The 23083-nt window shown below is 49.5% G+C and overlaps 1 protein-coding gene across 1 annotated transcript in view; it reads left to right on the plus strand.

The window, feature by feature from the left end:
- Positions 1–2582: 2582 nt before the first annotated feature.
- Positions 2583–23083, plus strand: part of ZFPM1 (zinc finger protein, FOG family member 1) — a 325114-nt gene continuing 304613 nt past the window's right edge. Inside the window, exon 1 of the mRNA XM_078670312.1 lies at positions 2583–3145. Coding sequence (XP_078526438.1) covers positions 3106–3145 — 40 coding nt within the window. The 5' untranslated portion in view covers positions 2583–3105. The remainder of the gene's footprint in view (positions 3146–23083) is intronic.

Here is a 23083-nt window from a genome sequence, read left to right on the forward strand (position 1 = left end):
CGATCGATAATTGGTCGGTGGCCTTCCTGATATACGCTAGCGTATATTGTGAAAAGTATCCGGATCGTTCCATCGCGTTGTTCAAGTACATGGACGTGGTGCGGAGGGCACAGGTGACATATGGGGGGTACGCCTGGTCCCACTATGATGAGGAGTTCCGGACGAGAATGGCGGCCGATCCAGAGGCGAAGTGGGGGGAGCTGGATTCTGACTTGTACCAGCAGACGATGGGCGGGGCGAAGTTTGGTCGCACCGTCTACACCGTCTACACAGCCAGCGGTTTGCCACTCGTGCTGACCCCCTTTTCGACCCCCCCACCCACGGGGGGGAGGGCAGGGGCAATCCACCGGGCAGACTACGGTCGGGGCATGCTGGGACTTTAACAAGGGGGCGTGTGGCCGGCAGGTGTGCCGTTTTCAGCACGAGTGCTCAAAATGCGGGCAGAGGCACCCAGTGGTACGCTGCTGGGGTGTCGGAGGTCTGCCAGGGCCTTGGGAAAAGGCTTGTACGCCGGTTAGGCTGGAGAGGATGGAACCTTGGCTGGCGGCATATCTGCGGGCGGACGATGCGGCCGTGTTTCGCCGGGGTTTCCGGGAGGGGTTCAGGTTGGGCTATGTGGGCCCACGGATTGCGCGCTGGGCGGACAATCTGAAGTCGGTAAATGCACACAAGGGAGTTGTGCGGGAGAAGTTACTCAAGGTGGTGAAGGAGGGCCGGATGGTGGGCCCCTTCGCCGAGCTTCCTTTGCCAGGTTTGATCATCTCCCAGATTGGGGTGGTGCCCAAAAAGGAGCCGGGGCAGTTCAGGCTCATACAGCACCTGTCGTAGCCAGAGGGGGAGTCGGTGAATGATTTTATCTCGGCTGACCTCGCATCCGTGACCTCGCATCCGTGTCGTACTCGTCCGTGGATGTGGCGCGGAAGCTTGTGGCGGCGGTGGGCACGGGCGCAATGATGGCGAAGTGTGACAATAAATCAGCCTTCCGCCTGCTCCCGGTGCACCCGGAGGATCACCAGTTGCTGGGGGGGTCGAAAGTCGCTTTCGAGTGGCGTTGTTTTCCTAGTTGAAATTTTGTGGCGGTGGTCAGTGCTTCCCCCCCCCCCCTACTGGTGGGCCCCAATGGGGATTTGGGTAGTGCGGCCGACCAGCGGGAGGCCTGCCCCCACCTGGGAAGTTTGGGGTCAGTAGGGGGAAGGGGGAGGGCACAAGATGTGGATAGCCTGCTATCTCACAGGGGAATACCAGGAAGGGTTCCCTAAGCAAGCGCCGGGAAACCCACTGCGGGTAGCTGTGCGCTATATAAGCTCAACTACATTTACATAACAGCTTAGAGGCTGTTTTTAAATTTTCTCACTCCCTCCTTTTGCTTTGGGGGTCACATGGTGTGAGGGGAATTTTGCTCTTCAGAGGGGTTTTCTTGGGAGCTGGTGCATCGGGGGATTGCTGTTTGTGGAGGGGCTAATTTTCGTGTCGCTGGAAGAGGTGCTGGTGTGCTGCGCTAGTGGTGGCGTTGTTTTCCTAGTTGAAAAGGGAGGGTACTGCAGGAGGCCTGGGCTGTTTGGCAGGTGATGGGGGACACTGAGGTCAAGTTATAAGTAATTAGGTAGTGGGCCTGTTACAATTGGGGATGTTGTGTTTATGTTGCAATTTTGGGGAACATTATTAGGGGTGGGGGTGGGGGGCTGTTAGGCATTTGAATATTTAGTGTGGTTTAGTTTTGTTTGGCACAGGCCAAGGTTGGGGTAAAAATGTTAGGGTGCACCTGCTTCCAATAAATCAGCCTTTGTCACACCAATTTTGTGTCTGTGGTCAGTGCTCCCCCCCCCCCCACTGATGAGCCCCAAATGGCATTGGTAGCAGACGTCTCTTCGGGTGACGTGATTCTCCTCACGAGGGCAGGAGGGTATGCTTCAGAGTACGTAAAGAGTACCATAGCTAGAGTTGTCTGGGTGGCGCTGTCCGTCTCACAGTGATCAAGGGCTGCCTGCCATTGGTTCTTTTAGATCTCTGTCTGAAGTGTCACAGATCCATGCCTGAATATTTCAAGCAGTCGATGTTTCAGTTGTGCATTGGGGAACTTGTCTGTATGTTAAAATGGAATACAGGACTACAAGTCCCACAATGCAAAGCAAAACCTGAAATGTTTGTGCTTTTCTACAATGACTCCGAGGACCTTATGGCCTCTATGTTTACATGTAGAACTAGCAATTCAAAATAATGTTTACATGTAGAACTAGCAATTCAAAAACCATGGATCCGTAGTGTGCTTCCATACCACTACCTTTGGGAAGACCTATCCCTCCTAGGCAGAACGTAGCTTTCTTCGGGTGGCAGATGTCTCTTCAGGCGGCAAAGCATTGCACTTTACAGACTAGAGAGACAAGCAATGCGTGGCCGTGCATTGGACTCTCTTCGAAGCCGAATTACACCTATTTTTCTCCAAATTAAATGAACCCTTTCAGACTTGAGCTACTGCAGCTATTTCCGGTAGGAGGGGCAATAATGCCAAAACCAACCAGCTGTCAGACCACGCCCCCACGCTCAAGGGCACGCCCCTTTGGAGTGTTCGCTCGAAAGTGTTTGATACATTTCAAGGTTCCATTGAGAAAGTAGCGGAGGAATCAAAGCGGCGGCGATCGCGGGGCTGGGAGCCGTGGGACTGGCATCGCGTGGGGGGATCGGAGCACCCGACAGGCGCGGAGGATCCCCTGGTTATTCGGCAGGAGGTGGGAGAGCGCGGGGTACCTTCCCTCTGCTGGACGAGGGGCAGCCGGGCTACTCTAGACTCGGAAATCCCCGGGAGTGGTATATCCATTGCCCAGGGCACCCCTGGAGATCACCAGAGCACCCTTTACCTGGCCTGCAGCCCCCCACCTTCAGAGACCCCGGGGGGCCCTCCGCCAGCCCTGCTGCGCCCCAGTGCTGCCCCTCAAGCTCTGGCGCGGGGGGGCGGACTCGGAGCACACCCTGCTCCGGGGAGTGGGTGCCACCCATGCCTCGCGGAGTTGCCTGACCCCCGCCCTGGGAATCCCTTCTGGAGGCTCCGCGAAGCCAAACTCCTCCGAACTGGCGGCAGCAGCAGCGACCCGGGCCGAGCGCAGAGAGATGTCCAGGAGGAAACAGAGCAACCCCCGGCAGATCAAGCGTGAGTACCTGCCTCCGTCGGGGGCGCCTGGGGCGGGGAGGGAGGGGGGCTGTCGGTGCGCCCTGTGCGCACGCACACCTTAGCTGCTCCTCACACCAGGGACCCCACGGCAGGTAGATTGGGAGTACCTACCCGAGGATGGGGTAAGAGAGGCTGTTGCATGGGGGGTCGTTGCGGGTGGAGCAAGAACCAATCTGTGGATTAGGGGGTCAAAGGTCATTGAAGGGGGTGGGTGTTCATGGAGTGGGGTCAGGAGGCCGGTGTATAGAGAGGGGGCAGATTGTATGTGTTGGGTGTCAGGAGACAGTGTGTGTGGGGGGCAGGTCGGTGCATGGGGTGGGGGAGGTCAATGTGTATATATAGCGTTGGTGTCAGGAGACGGTCCGTTGAGTGGGGGCATGGAGTGGGAACATGTCGGTGCGCTGGAGGGAACTAGTGTATCTGCTCTAAAGCTGCCAAAAGACACCCGATCGTATTATAACCGAAGCATGTTTTTGCTTTTCCTTTCATTTGTTATCTGTAACGTGTTTTTGAGAGGACATCTCTTCTGCGTTGGTGCGTTCATTGGTTTTTGGGAAAAGGTATCTCCTTTCTCTTGAACCGAGTGAACTATATCACAAGTTCCTGGGTTACATATAGTCGCGAACAACTTTTAAACTTTAATTTATTCATTCTGGTCAGATACTAATATTCAATACTCCCGCGTTGATATAGCACCCACATGCCACCGGAACTGCCTCGGTGTGCTGGAGCGCTTGTACAAACCCACGCCCTTTGTGCCTTATCGTGGCAACAGCCAAGCTTTGTAAACTAGGCGTGCTTCGGAAGCACAATGTGTTATTGTATGTTGTTTGTGAAGGAGGGCCCCCTCCTCGCTCCGCTGGGTAATGCCCCCCCCCCCCTCCTCCACCCTCGAGAGTATCTAGCAGACCTTGGCCCCCCCTCAGATCCCTGGCTGGATAGCAGGCCCTGATCAGCTGCCCTGATAGCGCTCACATATTCCATTAATGCAGCAGCGCTGATACGATCTCAGAGTCGGGACAGGGGGCCGGGGTGCTTATCTGGCAGCCCCGGCTCCCATTCATTGCATTAAACAGAGCGTCTGGCTGGGGGAGGAGGCTTGAAAAATGCGACGCTCAGTAATTTATCCCCCCCAGTCTCTCACAGCTGGCACGATGGTATCATGCCTCCCCCGAGATATTACATTTTATATTTTATTTTTCACATGGTGCCCGGGTCCCCATCCGAGCTGTGGTACGGGCCACTTCTCAACAGCAAGGGCTTGTTTTGAGGCGCTTGCCGCTTCTATGCGCTGTTAGTGACACAGCTGTTCTGAGGATAACACTAAAGTGGACGGCACGGTCCACCAACCCACCGAGATGTGAAAGAGACAATAATAGCTCTGCCGCAGGCGCACGAGTCCGCCAGGCTACCTAATACACTCCTGGAATTGGAGAAAGTTGGCTTCTGAAGCACGAGACGCGTAATGGGGGAACAGGTTTTTTTCCCCGGAAGGGGGTCGTGGCGTCAAGTGGCCCTTGCGTTGCAGAGGCATGGTGTGTCACCTACAGAGCAGGCACTAGTGAGGAACCTTCCCAAAGCAGGAACTGTGATGGGATATGTGCTCCCGCTACCCTCAACACCCCCCCCCCCCCCCCACACACACACACAACTTACTGAAACTGCAGGTCGCCGGCTCCCTGTGCCAGATTGTACACTGATAGGAAACAACAATTTGGAGACTGTAAAATCAGCGAGCGATAAAAACGAGAAAACCCGAGCCTTATCTGCCCAGGGATATAATTGCAATCCGCAAAAGTTTCTTATCTGGCTGTCTGAGGTGCCTGCATGGGGGGGGGGGGGGGGGGTGATGTGGAACGGACGCCCCTGAAAGGGAGGGGTGCGGGGCTCCCCCAACTCTATGTCTCGGTCTTCACGGCGGGGGTATTGATAAAGCCCCGAGCTGTAACCCGCGCCCAGGGACGAGGGGTGTAGCCGCTGCTTTGGGGAGTCAGTGTTAGCGCTTCTTCAGTGGGTGATGTGTTTTGGAACCTGAGCACGTGATCGGCCTCTTCGGACGAACCCCACTTGTGAAAAGAGGCGCAGAGACAAACATGCCGAAACAGAAGGATGCGCGAGGGTTTCTAAGGAAAATATGAAATTGCACGCACTCTCGTTACAGTGCTCGTGCGCTCTTCCCTTTTATAATTACTGCATCCGGGCCTTAAAGTGCCGGCACTCTGCTTGCCAAATAAAGTGTATTTACTCAGTACCTGTCCGGGTAAAGCGTAGCGGACATCTAAAAGGGAAACGAGGCGCTGATCGGATGTCTGTTAATAAGGAGGCCGCCACCGGGACGATTAGCGGGACTTCTGACCAGACATCACTCGGGACCAGAGCGCCCACTGAGGCAGCGGTTCCCGATCGAGCATACCTCTGTCACTTTGTATGAATACACATGGTCATCATCGAATAGACTACCGACAGCTACCATTTTCAGTAACAACTTACAATTATCTCTCAACAAAGTCCCATCCTCATCCTTCCTGGTCCAGTACCGGCTCATGAAATTTTCTTCCAATCGCACTTTCGCTACAGCGCGTCTTATTCATCAGGCCTTCCCACTGACCAATCTACCGACACCCTGACTGGGTTGGAATTATCACCAGTCGTGGGGGATTACCCACCTTGTCCATTGCGGATCTAGCCCTGATGATTTGGAGTGCACCCCACTCCAATGAAACACGTGTCGTTGGCGCAATAAATACAAATGCCAATACAGACTGCCCTTCTTCATTGCTTCGAACAACACTAAAAAAAATTAATTGTTGATATTGAGAATGTGTGTGCACAGGTTTTGTTTTCACAACTTGTATAAAGTGATGTCACGGTAGTCCGACTGTACCCTGTATATGTGCCAACGCTTGCTTGTGCAATACCTGTACCTCTGGATACTCGTATTAATGGTACCTAGAAACTTGCCAGTATGTATTTGTGAAAAATACATACCTGGTGGGTGTGTGTGTATGTATATATATATATATATATATATATATATATATATATATATATATATATATATATATATATATATATATATATATATATGTATATGTGTGTGTGTGTGTATATATATATATATATATATATATATATATATATATACAATACTTTTGGGATGCACATTATCTCTGGCTAGTGTAATAACGCACCTGTACGACCTAGTACCTATTTATATGGTAATGTATATTTTTGAAATACGAGCACCGGTAGATATCATGAATATCGCACCTGTGCCACCAGGTCCATATAGCTGTGCATGTGTTCACTTGTTAAATAAATGGACCCCATAGATAGTGTATCACACTTTATTCCAGGTGGTTCATCTTGCCATACAGACATGTGCTTAATGAATACATGTACCACTGCCAGATGTGACGTCACACATGTACCAAGAAGTCTTCTTGAGTAATTTCTACCTCTGTGTTGTGACTAACCATAGCAATTGTACCTGACAGGAGTACACCTGTGGAACACATGCACCACATAGATGTGCAGGTGTAGTATATAGATGTGCAGGTATACATACCTGTGGAACACATGCACCTCTGCGTAGTGTGTTACATTTGTTGTAGATGGCCACATAGATGTGCATGTGTAGTATATAGATGTGCAGGTATACATACCTGTGGAAAACATGCTCCTCTGCGTAGTGTGTTACCACAATTTAGTAGGTTGGACATGTAGATGTGTAGGTGTATTCTTGTGGAAGACATGCACCTGTGAGTAGTGTGTTACCACATTTATGGTAGGTTGGCCATGTAGATGTGCAGGTGTATTCTTGTGGAAGACATGCACATGTGAGTAGTGTGTTACCACATTTATGGTAGGTTGGCCATGTAGATGTGCAGGTGTATTCTTGTGGAAGACATGCACCTGTGAGTAGTGTGTTACCACATTTATGGTAGGTTGGCCATGTAGATGTGCAGGTGTATTCTTGTGGAAGACATGCACCTGTGAGTAGTGTGTTACCACATTTATGGTAGGTTGGCCATGTAGATGTGTAGGTGTATTCTTGTGGAAGACATGCACATGTGAGTAGTGTGTTACCACATTTATGGTAGGTTGGCCATGTAGATGTGCAGGTGTATTCTTGTGGAAGACATGCACCTGTGAGTAGTGTGTTACCACATTTATGGTAGGTTGGCCATGTAGATGTGCAGGTGTATTCTTGTGGAAGACATGCACCTGTGAGTAGTGTGTTACCACATTTATGGTAGGTTGGCCATGTAGATGTGCAGGTGTATTCTTGCGGAAGACATGCACCTGTGAGTAGTGTGTTACCACATTTATGGTAGGTTGGCCATGTAGATGTGCAGGTGTATTCTTGTGGAAGACATGCACATGTGAGTAGTGTGTTACCACATTTATGGTAGGTTGGCCATGTAGATGTGCAGGTGTATTCTTGTGGAAGACATGCACCTGTGAGTAGTGTGTTACCACATATATGGTAGGTTGGCCATGTAGATGTGGAACACATGCACTTCTGTCTTGTGTGTAACTACATTTATTCAAGGTGGGCCACGTAGACACTCAGGAGTATATGCGTGGAACACATGCCCCTCTGCGATGTGTATTATCACGTTCATATAAGATGCCTACATCCTGACGGAACTTGGAAAATGGCGGGTAGGGAGGCTCAGGAAGTGACGTTTTGAATAGGAAGTTACACCTTCGCTTCCCGAGTGCGTACCTCTGTGCGTCACGAGTGCCAAGGATGCTGCTCCCTGTCTTTGTCTCGCGTGAAGTGAATGAGTGTGTGTATTCGATGGATGAATAGACTGCAATAAAGTACAGCGCATCCACGTAGCATGGCTGTACCAATCTGGCCTTGTGCGCGTGACAGTTTTCAAGTCCAGTGTTGCACCACAGATTCACACGTGTCGCCACATCTGCCCCGATCACCCCGCGCTCGTGGCCTCCGTGCCCCGATCACCCCGCGCTCGTGGCCTCCGGCGTACCACTGCCTGCGCTGGAGCCTGTAAGTGACACCGAGTGCAGTGTTTGAAGGCGCCTTGTATCCGGAACCAGAAGTACTGATTCCGGTCTGGAGCCAGTCAGTGGGCGTGGCACTTTGACCTAGAGAGGAGTGCGCGTCATAATCCATGCCCTGGCTACATGTCTGTGCCCTGAGGCGGGAGATAAGCGCCGTGACAGAAACTCTTGGCCGAGGTGGAAAGGTCAGCCAGGCACCGAGCCCAGGGGCCCCTGAGGCAGTTGTGAAAGGATTCAGCCCGTCTGAAACATGCAAGTAGGAATGACGGGCTGGTCAAATAATGAGTACTTCAGTGAAATGTGCCTCTGCACTCCATGTCTGGTTATATGTGCATTAAATATGGGACCACGCACGTGCAACTGTGTGGTATCCAGTATCAAGCCGCATAGTTTTGTTGCATCATAGAGGCCGAGTCCACAGGCCAATTCTGGCACCATAGTAGGTGAAGCTACAACCGGGAGTGGCCCCAGGCCGACCCGGGCAGTATAGAGATGTTGGCCAATGGCTGATTCTGCCCTCACTGGAGGCCAGGCACCAGGCCTAGCCTGACTTCATTGGAGCCGAGACAGCAGGTCTGCCAAGCGCAGAGTATCGCGAGGCGCGCCCTTAGGACCCGGCACCTCTGGGCCCCGCCCCGCAGTTGTTATGGTTGGGTGGCCGGGCGGCCGGCCGCCCCTTCTACTTCCGGGTCACGGGCGGCGGCGCACATCCGGAGTGGTGGGGGGCGGAGACCTTTGGCCTATTTAGGGTCGGGCACCTGTGACCGGGGTCTCTGTTCCCTTCACCACTCCAAGACTGCGTGCTGCCCCGTTGCTGCCTTCTCCGCGAGGACCGGCCTTTGATTTTAACTCCCACCTACCCGTCCCTGAGATTAAAAATGTTTTGAGGGGGGGCGTTGTTGCGGAAATGTGACCTGCGAGCAGTAAACAGTGATTGATGGGAGGCCGATTGGCGGACTCCATAGGCCAGCTCTGAGGGGGGATATGGTAAGCTCTCCGCTGGGAGGAAGTCACCACCGGCTGGGGAGGCTAGGGCGACAGAATTCGAGCCTCCTGGGCGTCCCAGGGCAGCCGGGTGGTAGAGGGGTGGGCCCTGGTAATACCAGACAAGGACCAGGGGTGCGGGCCCACCACTCTAAGGGGCAGGTGCACGGCACCTGGCATAGGATACCCAGTGCAAGATGCGAGCCAGATGGGGCTCCTCCCTTAGGGCTGGGAATGTTAAGAGGAACATAAAATCTTTGGAAAATGTGATTATGAATATCAGATATGCATGTTATTTGCTTGTCATGTTTATTTAATGTGCTGATTAAACATGGCCTTTTTACCCCACAAGAATCTCTTGGTTATTGCAATGTGGGGAATACTGCATGTTTGTGTTCATGTCAAGGGGGAGGCGGGGGCAGAACTGGAGGGTACGGGTCCTATAGTCTGATGTCATTGGAAGCGAGGCACCAGGCCGAGTCTGATGTCATTGGAGGCGAGGCATCAGGCCGAGTCTGATGTCACTGGAGGCCAGGCACCAGGCCTAGCCTAACCTCATTGGAGGCGAGGCACCATGACGAATCTGATGTCACTGGAGGCCAAGCCTGACTTCATTGGAGCCGAGACAGCAGGCCGAATCTGACGTCATTGGAGTTGAGGCACCAGGCCGAGTCTGACGTCACTGGGAGCCAGCCAGCTGAAAATGATGTCATACAGGGCCAGTCGACATGCCATGGCTCTGAACTCCGTGGTAGCTGAATATAACATGATATTGTACGCTTATTGTTATTTGACCCTTTCTAGGAATACAATATGTGATCAACCAAAAGAGCTTTAAGAAGCACACCTTGGAGAGCGAGGCTTTGGCTACTCCCACATCTAAAAAAAAAAAAGTGCCTGTATTTACATTTTTGTCTTGTGGCAAGTTTATGCCGAATATAACCGGGCTGAGATGGTTACGGCGACATGCCAACGATCGAGGCTATACATCTGACCTGTTTATTATGAAAAGTTATGACAATGATACCAGGCTTGATATATTTATGGTAAAAAACATGATGTTAAAGCCAGTAAAAATGTAATCGTGTATTATTATCACAGTGTTTTAAAGCTTGTGGCCATCTATTGTGTTAGATGGACTCGCACAAATGAGTGCAGTAGGCAAGGGGTTTGATGTTGGACCCACCTGGCGATGACAAACCCTGTGTACAGAGGATATGCCGTTAGTTAATCCCCGTTAACCCGTCTAGGGTGTGGATATATGCTGGTTTGTCAACTCTAATTTTGCACATATTTGCAATTTTATGATTGGATGATGGTTGCTTTGTGGGAAAGTATGGCCTTTTTTGTTGTAGGCCTGGATTGGTTATGGTGACAAGCCAATGAGGAAGGCTATCTAGAGGCCTAGTTGGTTCATTGGCACAAGTTATTTCCGATGCAAAGGTAGTAGGCATGACATTTTCATAGGGAAAAACAGGTGTTGGAGCCAAAGGGTATTTTAGGGTGGATTAGGAGTATAGTGTGATTAAGCCTGTTGACCAGTATTCTGTAAAATGAGATGTCAGAGATAACAATAGTAGTCTTGGGTTTGGTGTAGTTTATCCCTCCCCTGACCAACCCTTTGGGGCTTCTGGAAATCATTGTTAGGCCCTTTTAATAGGGAGAATATCTTGATTTTGCAGACTGTAATTTTGTACATTTTTGCAATTTTACGATTGACTGATTTGTTGCTATGTGGGAAAGCTTATGCTCAGTTCTGTAGGCCCGAAGTTGTGTTGTGACAAGCTAACAAGGAAGGCTATTGGCTTGACTCGTTCATTGTGAAAAACTGTCTTTGTTATGTAAAGTTTAAAGAAAACCAGCAGACCTTATTTATTCTTTTATGAAAAGCATGGAATGTCTTAGATTACTCTAGTAAGTAAGGTGTTTGGCTACACTCTTATAAACCTTGGAGATTTAAGATTTTCAGTTTGTCCAACTTTGTTATGTACTCTTAAATGGGTAATTTATTGTTTTGACAACTTTAATTTTGTCGATTTACTGCGTTATGGTGATATGCTTGTTGCTTTTCTTGTGGGAAAGCTTGTACTTAATTCAGTAGGTTTCAGTTAGTTATGCTGATAAACTGATGACAGATACTACCGGCCTGATTGAGTCATTGTGGAAATGTTTTCAAGCTGCCCTGGGACTAATGTTTATTTTGCAAAGTTATGAAAAAAACAATAGGCCTCGCTTATTGTGAAAAAATATGTTATGGCCTATAGGTGTTTAAGGTAGATTTTTAGTACACCGTGTTAAGGGTCGTAGACAGATAATGTGGGTTGGGCAGGAAAGTACTACAGGCAGGGTATTGTGATGTCATAGCTTTACTGTTACTGGTAATAGTATTTCTCCAGTGTCACCATTGTGACAACAGCACATCCGTGATGTCATAGCAGCACTGTTCTCTCAGCTCGGAAGTGATCATTATGTTTCTGCTGTTGCAGCACCTTGGAGCATTCTAACGACATTATGAGAAACCACAAAGCCATTGGCTGAGAGGTTGCTGATGTCCTTCGTAGTCTTTTTCTTTAATGTTTGCAAACATTACATATTTACAGTTTATTTATTGTTTAACAATCCAATAAGGGGCTGTGGTGACGAGATAAACCTCAAAGCGAAAGTTTGTAAATACCACCAGAACCCAGACAAAGTATTTTTGGACCATAACACATGGTGGCCCTTTTTAGGTTTTGCCTGCACAGTGCTTGTGTTGTGCTTGTGAAATCTATTGTTTTCGATATACATCTTAAAAAGGGGCTTACATCCCACCCCCTTGCTTTACTGGCTTTTCATTAGTTCCTGTGCTTGCCACTTACTTTTTCCTTCCTTTCTACTAGCTGTAGCATATTTCCTGCATTTACCAATGCTTGTTCCTAGTCTGCTTCTCTTATCAGTTTCCCATAGCCGAAATATTGTTAACATCCGGTTCAGTGGAACCATTTTTTTTAATAAAGTTTTGCCTTTTTCAGTTTTTTCCTCTTGTGTGATACTTTAAAATTAAATTAACAGATTTATATAGCACAGTTTATCACCTGGAGAGATTAAGATATTTGCCCAGAATTTCGGGACATTGCTCCGCTGAGACTTGAACCGGGATCCCCAGCTGTACCCTGTCCTCTTCCATGATACCTGTCAGGGAGCTCTTTCCTTAGTCCCAACGTATTCTTTCATGAAGTTTTGCCTCTTTCTTCTTTTTTGGCTTGCGTGATACTTTAAATTAGCAGATATATATCACTTAGGCAAAAGCGATGCATTACCAATGCTTGTTTACCTTTGTTGATTGAGACTTTCCATTGGTTCACCTTTTGTAATTCATGGTAATATCAATCATGTGAATCACAGCTTTGAATCCTCATATGCTTTTGCCATGATAGTAACACGTCATATGTATTTTGTGTATCACTAGTGTTCTTTATGAAGAGTGTTCCCAAAACTTAAAGTTCACACAAAAATAAGCCAGTCCCATGAATCACACATTTTCCACCATTCGAACACCCTAAACATTCCCTAAAGCGCAGTATAAAAATGATGCAACAGGAATGTGTTCTGGTTCTGTAGCACACTTCATCTGAAGTATTTGTAATGTCTTGCTGTTCCTGCAATGTCTTATAGCCCTATGAAGTGTACACATTTTTGTGCTGGGTGATGTGCTATGGGCCTGTTCTACCGTTACTTGGTTTCTGGCGACCTTTATAAACCCCTACAAATGAGATCATTCAGTGGCACATAATGTCCAAAGGCATGTCCTATATTAGGCTCTCTCACACTAAATCTATTTTGTGACATTACCCTTAAAGAACTAATAGGGCAGTGGGATTATTATATTCCTTGGAACAGCCGGTCTGAAATGTTGATTATAACTTTGGACGTTTTTGTTTTATTTGCAGGGTGCTCTTCATCCTCTGTGCGTTAAATGCTGCACTAAATTGGAATTTGGGAACATTTATTTTTCTCATGAATTACCTTGCCTCTGATAAGGCTTTTATGCCATGGAAGGAGATACTCCCTCAAAAAAAATGTATTGCTCATTGGCATCTTGTTTTTCTTGGGGTGCAGATCTCCTTTGACAAAACAAAGTGGCACTACAAATGGTTATCTCATCCAGAAATATTACTTTTTTCTGATATCCCAAATCTCATTTTGGTTTGTCAATTCAGGATGTCTCACTTTAGGAAAATCACAGCTGTCGGGCCGTCCTGTATATCTTTTTTTTTTTCTTCTGCAGGGGTGGATCTCATCAGTGTGACCTTACACTAATGTAGAAAGAAACACCAAAACAAGGTTGCATGGCATTGTAGGAAAATCCAACGAGGAGTTTGCCAGCATGAAGAGGGCAGGATGGAATATGGGATGAACAGAGCTCTGATTCGATGCAAGATATATTATCCTCAAAGAAACACTGTATTGCTTCCATGATCTCTTCCTCATATGAACCCTTTCAAACTGATGCGGTGTGTAAGCTTTAAGACGGAATCAAAGTATTAATCCAACTGATGTAGACCTGTCCAAAGCTGTGAGTCTTTATTTCATGCAGTACTCATATCTGATATCCCATGGGGTGTCCCCCAGCCATGGAGATAGCACCTGCAAGTCTGAAAAGGCTGAAGCAACCAATAATCTACCATACATTTCTAGCCAATTACAAGCAAGTACATCCTGAATTTCCTAGGTCATGTAAAATCCTCCAGAGGTAAGTTGCAAAACCGCATCAGAGCTTTGTGAAACCTCCCAAACTCCTCTTAACCTGCAGTCATAGAATAAAGTAATGAGCAGGTGGAATCTGCTTTGTGCTACAGCTGAGAAGACCGTGTCATTATCCTTGACAAAACCAACTGGGCACCAATCTTCTCCTGAACCTCTTCCAGGAAGTGACCTAATCTAGCACATTCTGACTTAAAAGATTCAAACCTTGTGGCACTTTATTTCTTTCGAGTGAGCAATATTGCACCCAGTAAAAGACGATACCATGTTGGTTAGCACGTGTTGTATTATCTTAGTCCCACACCTCAGAATTGGGTATAACACAGTAAAACTCCATGTTTTTTCTGTACCAAGTTGCAGATCCCTGAATATTGTAATATTCGCCCTCACAAATTCCAACATAATTGACCATAGGGACTTAGGCATTGTTGGAGCTGGTTGGTAATTTCACAAGACCATGTTAGGTCCAGAGAAGAATCTAGTGGTGGAGTTAATCACGAGGGTAGCAGGGGACATTAATTTTTGATGATGGATTCTCCTCTTCTGGGTTTAGCATTTCCTCTAGAAATCTGACCACTTTCCATCAGCACTGAACTCTAAATCGGGCTACAAGACAAAATCCTCGTCCTCTTACGGAACAAAGCCTGGTACCAAATGTACCCAGACAGTAATTTGCCATGTGTCACTGGATGAGGAAATTATTAAATTGGTCTGATCCGCTCCGCCCTCCTCCTCTCGGCGTCTTAAGACCCTTAAAACCCTGATGTATTGATTGTTTGATACATGCAGAAGCGGGTAACATTCTGGGTCCCAGCTAGGTCTTTTGTTCTGGCAACGCTCAGCCTACCAGATTTCGAAATGCTTAAACACTGTGGTGGATCGTCAGGAGCACAAGGTCCACACTTCTAGAACACAGCCTCTCCATCCAGGAGGCAGGAGACTAACTCCCCAACCCTCTACTTAGATGACCCGGCAGAGCAGAGAGTAACACCAGTGGCTGGATTCTCCTTTGTGACATGCATTCGATTTGTGTCCATCTTTCCCTCTACTTCTGCTCTATTAATGACTCCTGTTCTTAACTTTAGCTTGCCTGTCACCGAACCTGTGCTTACCCGTCTTCTGCCTAGCTACTCTGGCCAACCTAACCTAACACGTGGCATGTAGCCACCAACCCACATCCACTGTCTTTTGTTCTAAGCCAAAAGAAAGCTCCGGTATAGATCTTAAAAGTTCCTTTTTTTTAAAAGGGAGAAAACTGCAGACTAGCTAATTGAAAGCCTCACTAATTAATGTAGCCATTCAAAAATATATCACATTTATAATTCTTATAAACTCTGAGGTCTTATGTGTCTTAGCAGTTTGACTAAATACATTTGGTAGAAATCCAGACCTCGAGTCCAGAAGTGTTCAAAAGTTGGTGGCTGTTCTTTTTTCACACCCTATTAGGAAATATTGAAGTGTAACATTGGACTAGCATTGCAGCATACTGTCCATGTGTTAGCATTTCACTTATAAACGTGTTTTGGGATTTATAGAAATACAATAACAGGAACATAGGACAGGGCCATTACTCTCCAGCCATGTCCACACCTGCATCTTACTTTACACTCCCAATTGTGTCCTTCCCTCTCGCTAATTTTATGCACATTGTGTAATAAACTCTTGTGTTTCATTGTTAGCTATTCAGTCTATTGCTGCTCCCAAACAAGGACAAGGTTTTCGGGGTGAACCTTCATGGACACCTGCCCAATGAAATTGCCATAATGTAATGTTATCTTTCACTATTCAGTTTTGATATTTCTGTTTCACTCATTTATAGACTATGGGCTATTTACAAACTCCATGTTTTATGTTTAGTAGTACTACTAGCATACTACAAGATGCTATTCACAAACCTATGTACGGAGACTTCTTCCTCGCCTATCTTTTCTGTGATGGGACCTCCAATCCAACTGCGGAGGTCACTGCACTAAAGTCTAGGATTTAATCGGAACAGGGTCAAGACTGATTTGCATATCAATGGGTCCAAACCGTGGTGGCATGGTGGGCAAAAAATACGATGGAATAGGATGTGGCCTGAGTGATTGCCATGGCAGAGAATAATTCAAGCTTTCCATTTATCACCTTGTTTTTGATACCCCAAAAATTGAATAGCAATAAAACAATATTATTTTATAGAATATTTTTATAACTTTTTTAAATTAAAAAATGTGGAAAACTTAATTCTGCACATCACTTTTATTGGTTTTTCATTATATATATAATCATTTTACTTTAGGTGGGAATTTTTAAATATATATTTAGAAAATGTAATTGAATACATTTTGATTAATTAAATGTTTATTGCAAAGAGAAGTAGTGTTGCACCATTTCTTATCTTGTTCCACATATCAATTAAATATACGACCTTATTTTACATGAATGTTGAACATTTCCTGTACTTTACTATGGGGAGATCTCCACCTTGGTGGTGAGGGCATATTCCTACGTGAGAAACGGTCCCAGTAGTAACTTTACACTTAACTCCGGCCCTATTTCCGGGGTGGAGGCATTTTAGTCTACACTTTGTGGTAAATGTGCACTAATGTAAGAGTAAATTTACAAGTGCTGGTTTACCCATATGTAACTTTATCTTGACAACAATCGTGTCGGCCAGTTGGCAGGACCTTTTATCACCTGTAGGAGGTGCCATATTTCCCGCAGAAGCACTAATAAGGCCCTGTTGATAAGGGAAGTGACGTAACAATGCGCTTGCCCCTCCGCTTGCGGTCGTGTGTTAGTTAAGCGTTTGTCGTCTGCTTTAACTTGGTGATTGTGGGAGAGGAAGGTGGAATTGGGAGAGACGGGTGACAGAGGGGATTCGTGCAATGGGGTGTAGAGGACTACATTTTGAGTGAGAATTTGTCTTAATGCCCCAAATGTCCGTTCTTTTGCCCCGACACTAATGCTTAATCGCTTTGAAGGGTCGAAGAGCTGACCTCCCCTGCTGTATATCTCTGAACTGACCTTCGTTGTGTCTGTAAGGTGCAAGAGTTGCCGTAAAATATACATTTATGGAGGTTTTTTTTTTAAGTGTATGTAAGGTCCAAGACTGCCCTGCGCAGTCTAGTGTTCACGCACGTAGTCGTGCGCCAGCGCGGACGTGGTACGTGGCGTCCGCGCGTACTATAAAATAAAGGAGGCGTGGTCTCGGAGTTAGTCCGGACCACGCGGAGAAGCAGCAAGGTGTCCGGAGTCCCTCTGTCCAGCGCAGCGTCACCGCGCTGCGCCAGCACTCACAGGGGGGGCCCCACAATGGCGACGAGGGCGAAGAGTGCCCACGCTGCGTGAGGAAAGGCTATCTCGCCTGCACCGCCGGTGCGCCCAGGCGTCCCCGACCTCCTGGGACAACACGTGTGTCTGCCGAGTGCGGAGCGGCCGGCCCTGCATCTCCTCGACGGCGCAGGCTGGCCTCAGTGCTTTCTGCCTCCCAGGGGACACTTCGAGTGCTTTCGGCTCTGGCACATGATGGGAGCAGGACTTGATCAACCCGAGGTACCAGCGCCGTGCATCTGCTCAGGGCCACAGCTACTCCTATGAGCCCCTCCCCCGCGCAATCCCAAGCAGTGCAGCCAGGGCTCCAGCATACTGCCCTCTTCTGGCCACTGAATTGATTTCTCACCTGGCATTAGTCACCTGGCTCGAGATCCGCGCCTAGGAGGCAGAGGATTCACACAACCCTCGCCCCACGTGCCAGTGAAGCGGAGGCTAGTCGCACTGCGTCATCATGGCGTCCATCCCCCCAATCGAGCCTTTTGTTGTTGACGGGGCCCCAGCATCCCTGGCCCCTCGCTGGAAAGACTGGGTTGAGAGGCTCCAGTTCTACTTTGAAGGAGCAGGGACGGGGCGCGACCGACGCAGGGCGCTCCTCTTGCACCTGGGAGGAAAAGATATCTACAGGATATACAAAACCCTGGTAGAGGCCACCCCTCGAACATATGTCACGCTCCTCAACGCGCTCAATGCCCATTTTGAGCCGATGCAGAGTAAGGACTACGAGCGCTTCATCTTCAGGCAAGCGCGTCAGGAAGCAGATGAATCCCTCGATGCCTTCCATGGTCGCCTGAAGGAACTCGCGAGCACGTGCGGATTCCAGGATGAACAAGAAGAAATCCGCGGCCAGATTATCCAGAACTGCTACTCCTCTGACCTGAGGGTAAAGATCCTCCAGGAGGACGGCAAGCCCCTGGCCGACATTCTAAAGCTAGGCCGTTCAAAGGAATTATCCCACGCAAGGGCGTCGCATATGGAGGCAGCGCTTCACAGACCAGCAAAGGCAGAGCAAGTTCACGTGGCAGAGCACGTCAACGTGGTGAGACCGAAGCAACGCCCGGCGGGGAGAGGAAGAACGCCAGAACGCCGGAAAGAGTGCGGATATTGCGGGGGCGCACCACATAGAGCACAAGACTGCCCGGCACGGGGGAGGAAGTGCGGGTCATGCGGGCGCATGAACCATTTCGCATCGGTGTGCAGATCATCTAAACCCAAGCCTGAAGCCGCCCATGCCATAAGGGAAGACCCTGAGAGCGAAGATATGGACGATGACGCTCACAACTATCCGGTGCACTATGTGTTCGCCATAGATCAGCCTTTGAGGAAAAAACGGCGACTCCCAAAGTGCAGGATAAAGGTACTAAACCAAGAAGTGAGAGCGACCATTGACACAGGGGCCTCGATAGAGCTGATGGCGGCAAACGTCTACAACCAACTGCGAGACAAACCACTCCTGAAACCAGCCAAGATCAGAGTCTTCGCCTATGGACAAAAGACACCAATACCGTTAATAGGGTGCTTCCAGACAGACATACAGCACCAAGAACTGAGGACGCCAGCCACCATCTACGTGACCAAAGAAGGTAGCGGGATGCTCCTGAGTGGCCAAGCAGCTGAAGACCTACACCTCATCTCGTTTGCCATGGCCGTCTGGGAAGAAGAGCTAGACACACTCCTGGAAGAATTCGAAGACACATTCAAAGGTATTGGATGCCTCCGAGGCAAAGAAGTCTCTCTACACATTGACAAATCCATACAGCCAGTAGCCCTCCGTCATCGACGGATAGCATTTCACCTAAGAAAGAAAGTGGAACAGGAGTTGGAGACCCTTGAAAAACAGGGGATAATCGAGAAGGTCAGCGGGCCCACCCCCTGGGTGTCGCCGATTGTGGTAGCGCGGAAGCCCAAACAACCAGGACAGGTCCGCATCTGCGTCGACATGCGCCTCCCTAACGCAGCGGTGAAGAGAGAAAGACACCTGACGCCTACCATAGACGACATTCTAGGAGAGTTAAACGGAGCGAAGTGGTTCTCCAAGATGGACCTGAGATCAGGATACCACCAGCTACCTCTGCACCCGGACTCCAGGTACATCACCACTTTCTCCACTCACGTTGGCCTCCGGCGCTATCGGCGACTCAATTTTGGAATATCAAGCGCTGCAGAGGTCTTCCAAAACACGATTCGAGAAGTATTGAGTGGGATCACAGGCGTCCTAAATGTCAGCGACGACTTGCTGCTATACGCCGATACAGTAGAAGAGCACCACAGAAGGCTCAGAAGCGTGCTACAAAGGATCAAAGACTCAGGCCTTACCCTACACAGAGAGAAGTGTCAGTTCCTGCAGAACACCATCAGCTTCTTTGGGTACACGTTCTCCGACAAGGGAGTAGCCCCTGACCCTGAAAAAGTGAAGGACGTGCAAACAGCCCCAGCGCCGAACAACACATCAGAAGTTCGAAGTTTCCTCGGGATGGTAAACTTCTGCGGGCGATTCATCCCCGACCTATCCAATCTCACCAGGCCACTAAGGGAGCTCACCAAGTCCACCACCCCATGGCAGTGGGGGGAAGAACAGGAGCGGGCGTTTCAGAACACCAAGGCAGCCCTGTCAGCCAACACGACCCTGTCGTACTTTGACCCTTCCAAGGCGACGAACGTAGCAGTGGACGCCAGTCCCTATGGACTCGGAGCAGTGCTGACACAAAGCCAAAACGGTGAAGACTGGGCACCCATAGCCTACGCCAGCAGGTCCCTGACAGAAACGGAACAACGCTACTCTCAGATTGAGAGGGAGGCCATTGCGATCCACTGGGCCTGCAGGCACTTCCACGTTTACGTCTATGGACATCCGTTCACTGTTTCCACGGATCACAAGCCCCTACTCCCCCTGTTCCGAGGGTCAGTCTCGAAGCCTCCCCCGAGAATCGAGAAGTGGATTCTACAACTCCAAGAGTATGACTACAAACTGGAATTTAAGCCCGGTGCGTCCAATCCGGCCGACTACCTCTCACGGCACCCCCGAGCGGCAACCACCCGAGAGAGAGAAGATGCCGAAGAGACAGAAGAGTATGTACAAGTCATCCTCGAAAGATCACGCCCGCTGCCCATGAACCTTGACATGATTGTGGACGCAACCCGCAAGGATGAAGTCTTGCAGCTAGTGAACACTGCCCTGAGAGACAACGACTGGAGAACACTCCAGGCCTCGCTGAGTCAGAGGACACCGGAAGCCAAGCGAGCCCTAGAGACCCTCTGCAGGGTAAAGGACGAACTGTCAGTAGACAGTCAAGGGTGCGTACTTAGAGGACCACGGATTGTGATGCCGGCGAGCCTGACTCAACAAGTGATCGAATTGGCACACCGCGGCCACCAGGGAGTGGTGAAGACAAAAAGTAGACTCCGAGCCAAAGTGTGGTTCCCGGACCTGGACATGAAGGTCGAACAAATGGTCAAGGAGTGCCACTGGTGCCAGGCCGCAGGTCCACCCGAACCGCCACCGCCGGTAATCACCGAGGAGAACCCCGAGAGACCCTGGGAACGAGTGAGCGCCGATTTTGGACACCTCCCGGACGGGCGGTACATGCTCGTTGTCATTGATGACCTGACCAAATACCCCGAGGTGGAGATAATACCTACACTCACAGCCAAGGAAGTAACGACGAAGTTCGAGAAACTCATCGCCACCCATGGCATATTCGACCTGGTCAAGACCGACAACGGGCCGCCATTCCAAAGCCAAGAATTTGCGGACTATCTCCAGGAGTGGGGCATCCAGCACAGGAAGGTCACCCCCAGGTGGCCACAAGCCAACGGGGAGGTAGAACGCTTCATGAGGACCCTCAATAAAGTGATTCGGATTGCTCATGCAGAGGAGACACCCCTGGAGAAAGCCATCTACACGTTCCTGAGGGAGTACAGGCTGACACCCCACCGTACCACTACAGCGGCCCCAGGGCCAGCCGCCATGGGGCGAATTGTCCGAGACACGATCCCCCACCACCACACCTGGACCCCGACGGAAGCAAACCCTCAGCAGACTTTGCTCAACAGAAAGCGATCAAACGAGTACGCGAGCGTCCGACGCCGAGCCAAGGAATCATACATTGGAGAAAGAGATCGAGTATACGTGCGAGACCGATATCCCGGAAGCAAATTCAGGCTCCCGTTCGAACCCAGGCCCTGGACTGTCACCCGCAGGACAGGCACGATGGTAACGGCTCAACGCGACGGAGAAACCGTCACCCGCAACGTGTCCTTCTTCAAGCGGGCTGCAGTCCCGCCCAACGGCATGCCCAGCAGAGACCCGGACAGAGCAACACCAAGCCCAACGACTCCAAGCACCAGATCCCCGGTGAGCGGGGACAACGACGCATCAGACCAGCCAGAGGCGAGCTCGCCAGAGTCTGAGAGGCCCGGCATAGCCAGTCGGTGTCCCTCCGGGGATGAGCTGTCTCCAACCCCAGCCCGGCAGGTCACCCCGAGGAGAACACTGTTTCGAGGTGAGGCCGCTGGCTATGGGCTAAGAAGAAATCCAGCCCCCTCATCACAGCTGGCGGACTTTGCTGTGGACTGAGACTGTGCACCATGAGCGTCAGACTGGTAACAGGCCTGCCGGCCACTTTGTTTGTTTTTCCACATGTTCACCATTGACTCTCAGTTTGCATATTGTTTTTTTTTCAATAAAGGTGGAAAGGAGTGTAAGGTCCAAGACTGCCCTGCGCAGTCTAGTGTTCACGCACGTAGTCGTGCGCCAGCGCGGACGTGGTACGTGGCGTCCGCGCGTACTATAAAATAAAGGAGGCGTGGTCTCGGAGTTAGTCCGGACCACGCGGAGAAGCAGCAAGGTGTCCGGAGTCCCTCTGTCCAGCGCAGCGTCACCGCGCTGCGCCAGCACTCACAGGGGGGCCCCACAGTGTACAAGTTTTCTAGTTAAACTTATGTGCAGCCAACTTTCCATGCTTTATAACGCTACTTTTATTTTAGGAATAGTTAGAATCATGGGCTACTTTGTCAATCGGTCTATAAACCTCTATAGCTGACATGGCAGTGCCTGAAATCCGCGAGAAAGCTCAGTAGATTAATGCGCCTGCTAGACAGATGTGTGCATTGAAAACTCGCAGGTCTCCGGTTTAAGTCCCAGAGGGGCCCAGTTTGCATTTCATCCATCCGAAACACCAACTCTTATGCATAACAGTAGTCTGTGCAATCTTTGTCAAGAGGCAATGCCAAGAAGAGGCATTATATAAGCAAGCTGCAGATTCGCCAACCGTCTTGATTAATGGCTGGCAATGATATCTTGTTCCCAGCCTCCAATGTCATACGTTGTCTCAAGCAGTGTTAAACTTTGTACACAAAAACAAGCCTCACGTCATCACAGCGAGATTTGAAAACAGCTTTGTTTACGTTTATTGGAGACCTGGAAAGCGCTGTGAAGTCACGGAGCATTGTTGTGCTGCACTTCCGGTGCCTTTCCTGTGCGCTTGTGGGGGCCCCAGGCAAATTCGAACAGGTGGCGCTGGAGCGTGCACAAGACGTGAGCCTCCCAGGTGGGGGTGTCAGGCAGCGACGAAAAAAGAGTCCTTGGGGCTTCTCTGATAGCCACTCTCTATATGAGAGATAACACTGACTGTACCTTGTTGTTTTGGGATTTTTTTGGCAGGAGGTGACGAGCCATACCAGTAGCGTCTGTATTCTAGGTTTTGCGCATGCGTCCTTGGCCACTGGCTATGCAGTGTTGGGCATCACTGTCGGAAAGCATCGAATCAGCGTAGCCCTAACACACCACGTGATTGGTGGGCTTCCATGCTTCCTGCTTAGTTTGTTGTTGCACAGAAGAGTCTT

Source organism: Lissotriton helveticus, chromosome 12 (assembly GCF_964261635.1).
Source record: "Lissotriton helveticus chromosome 12, aLisHel1.1, whole genome shotgun sequence".
NCBI lineage: Eukaryota > Metazoa > Chordata > Amphibia > Caudata > Salamandridae > Lissotriton > Lissotriton helveticus.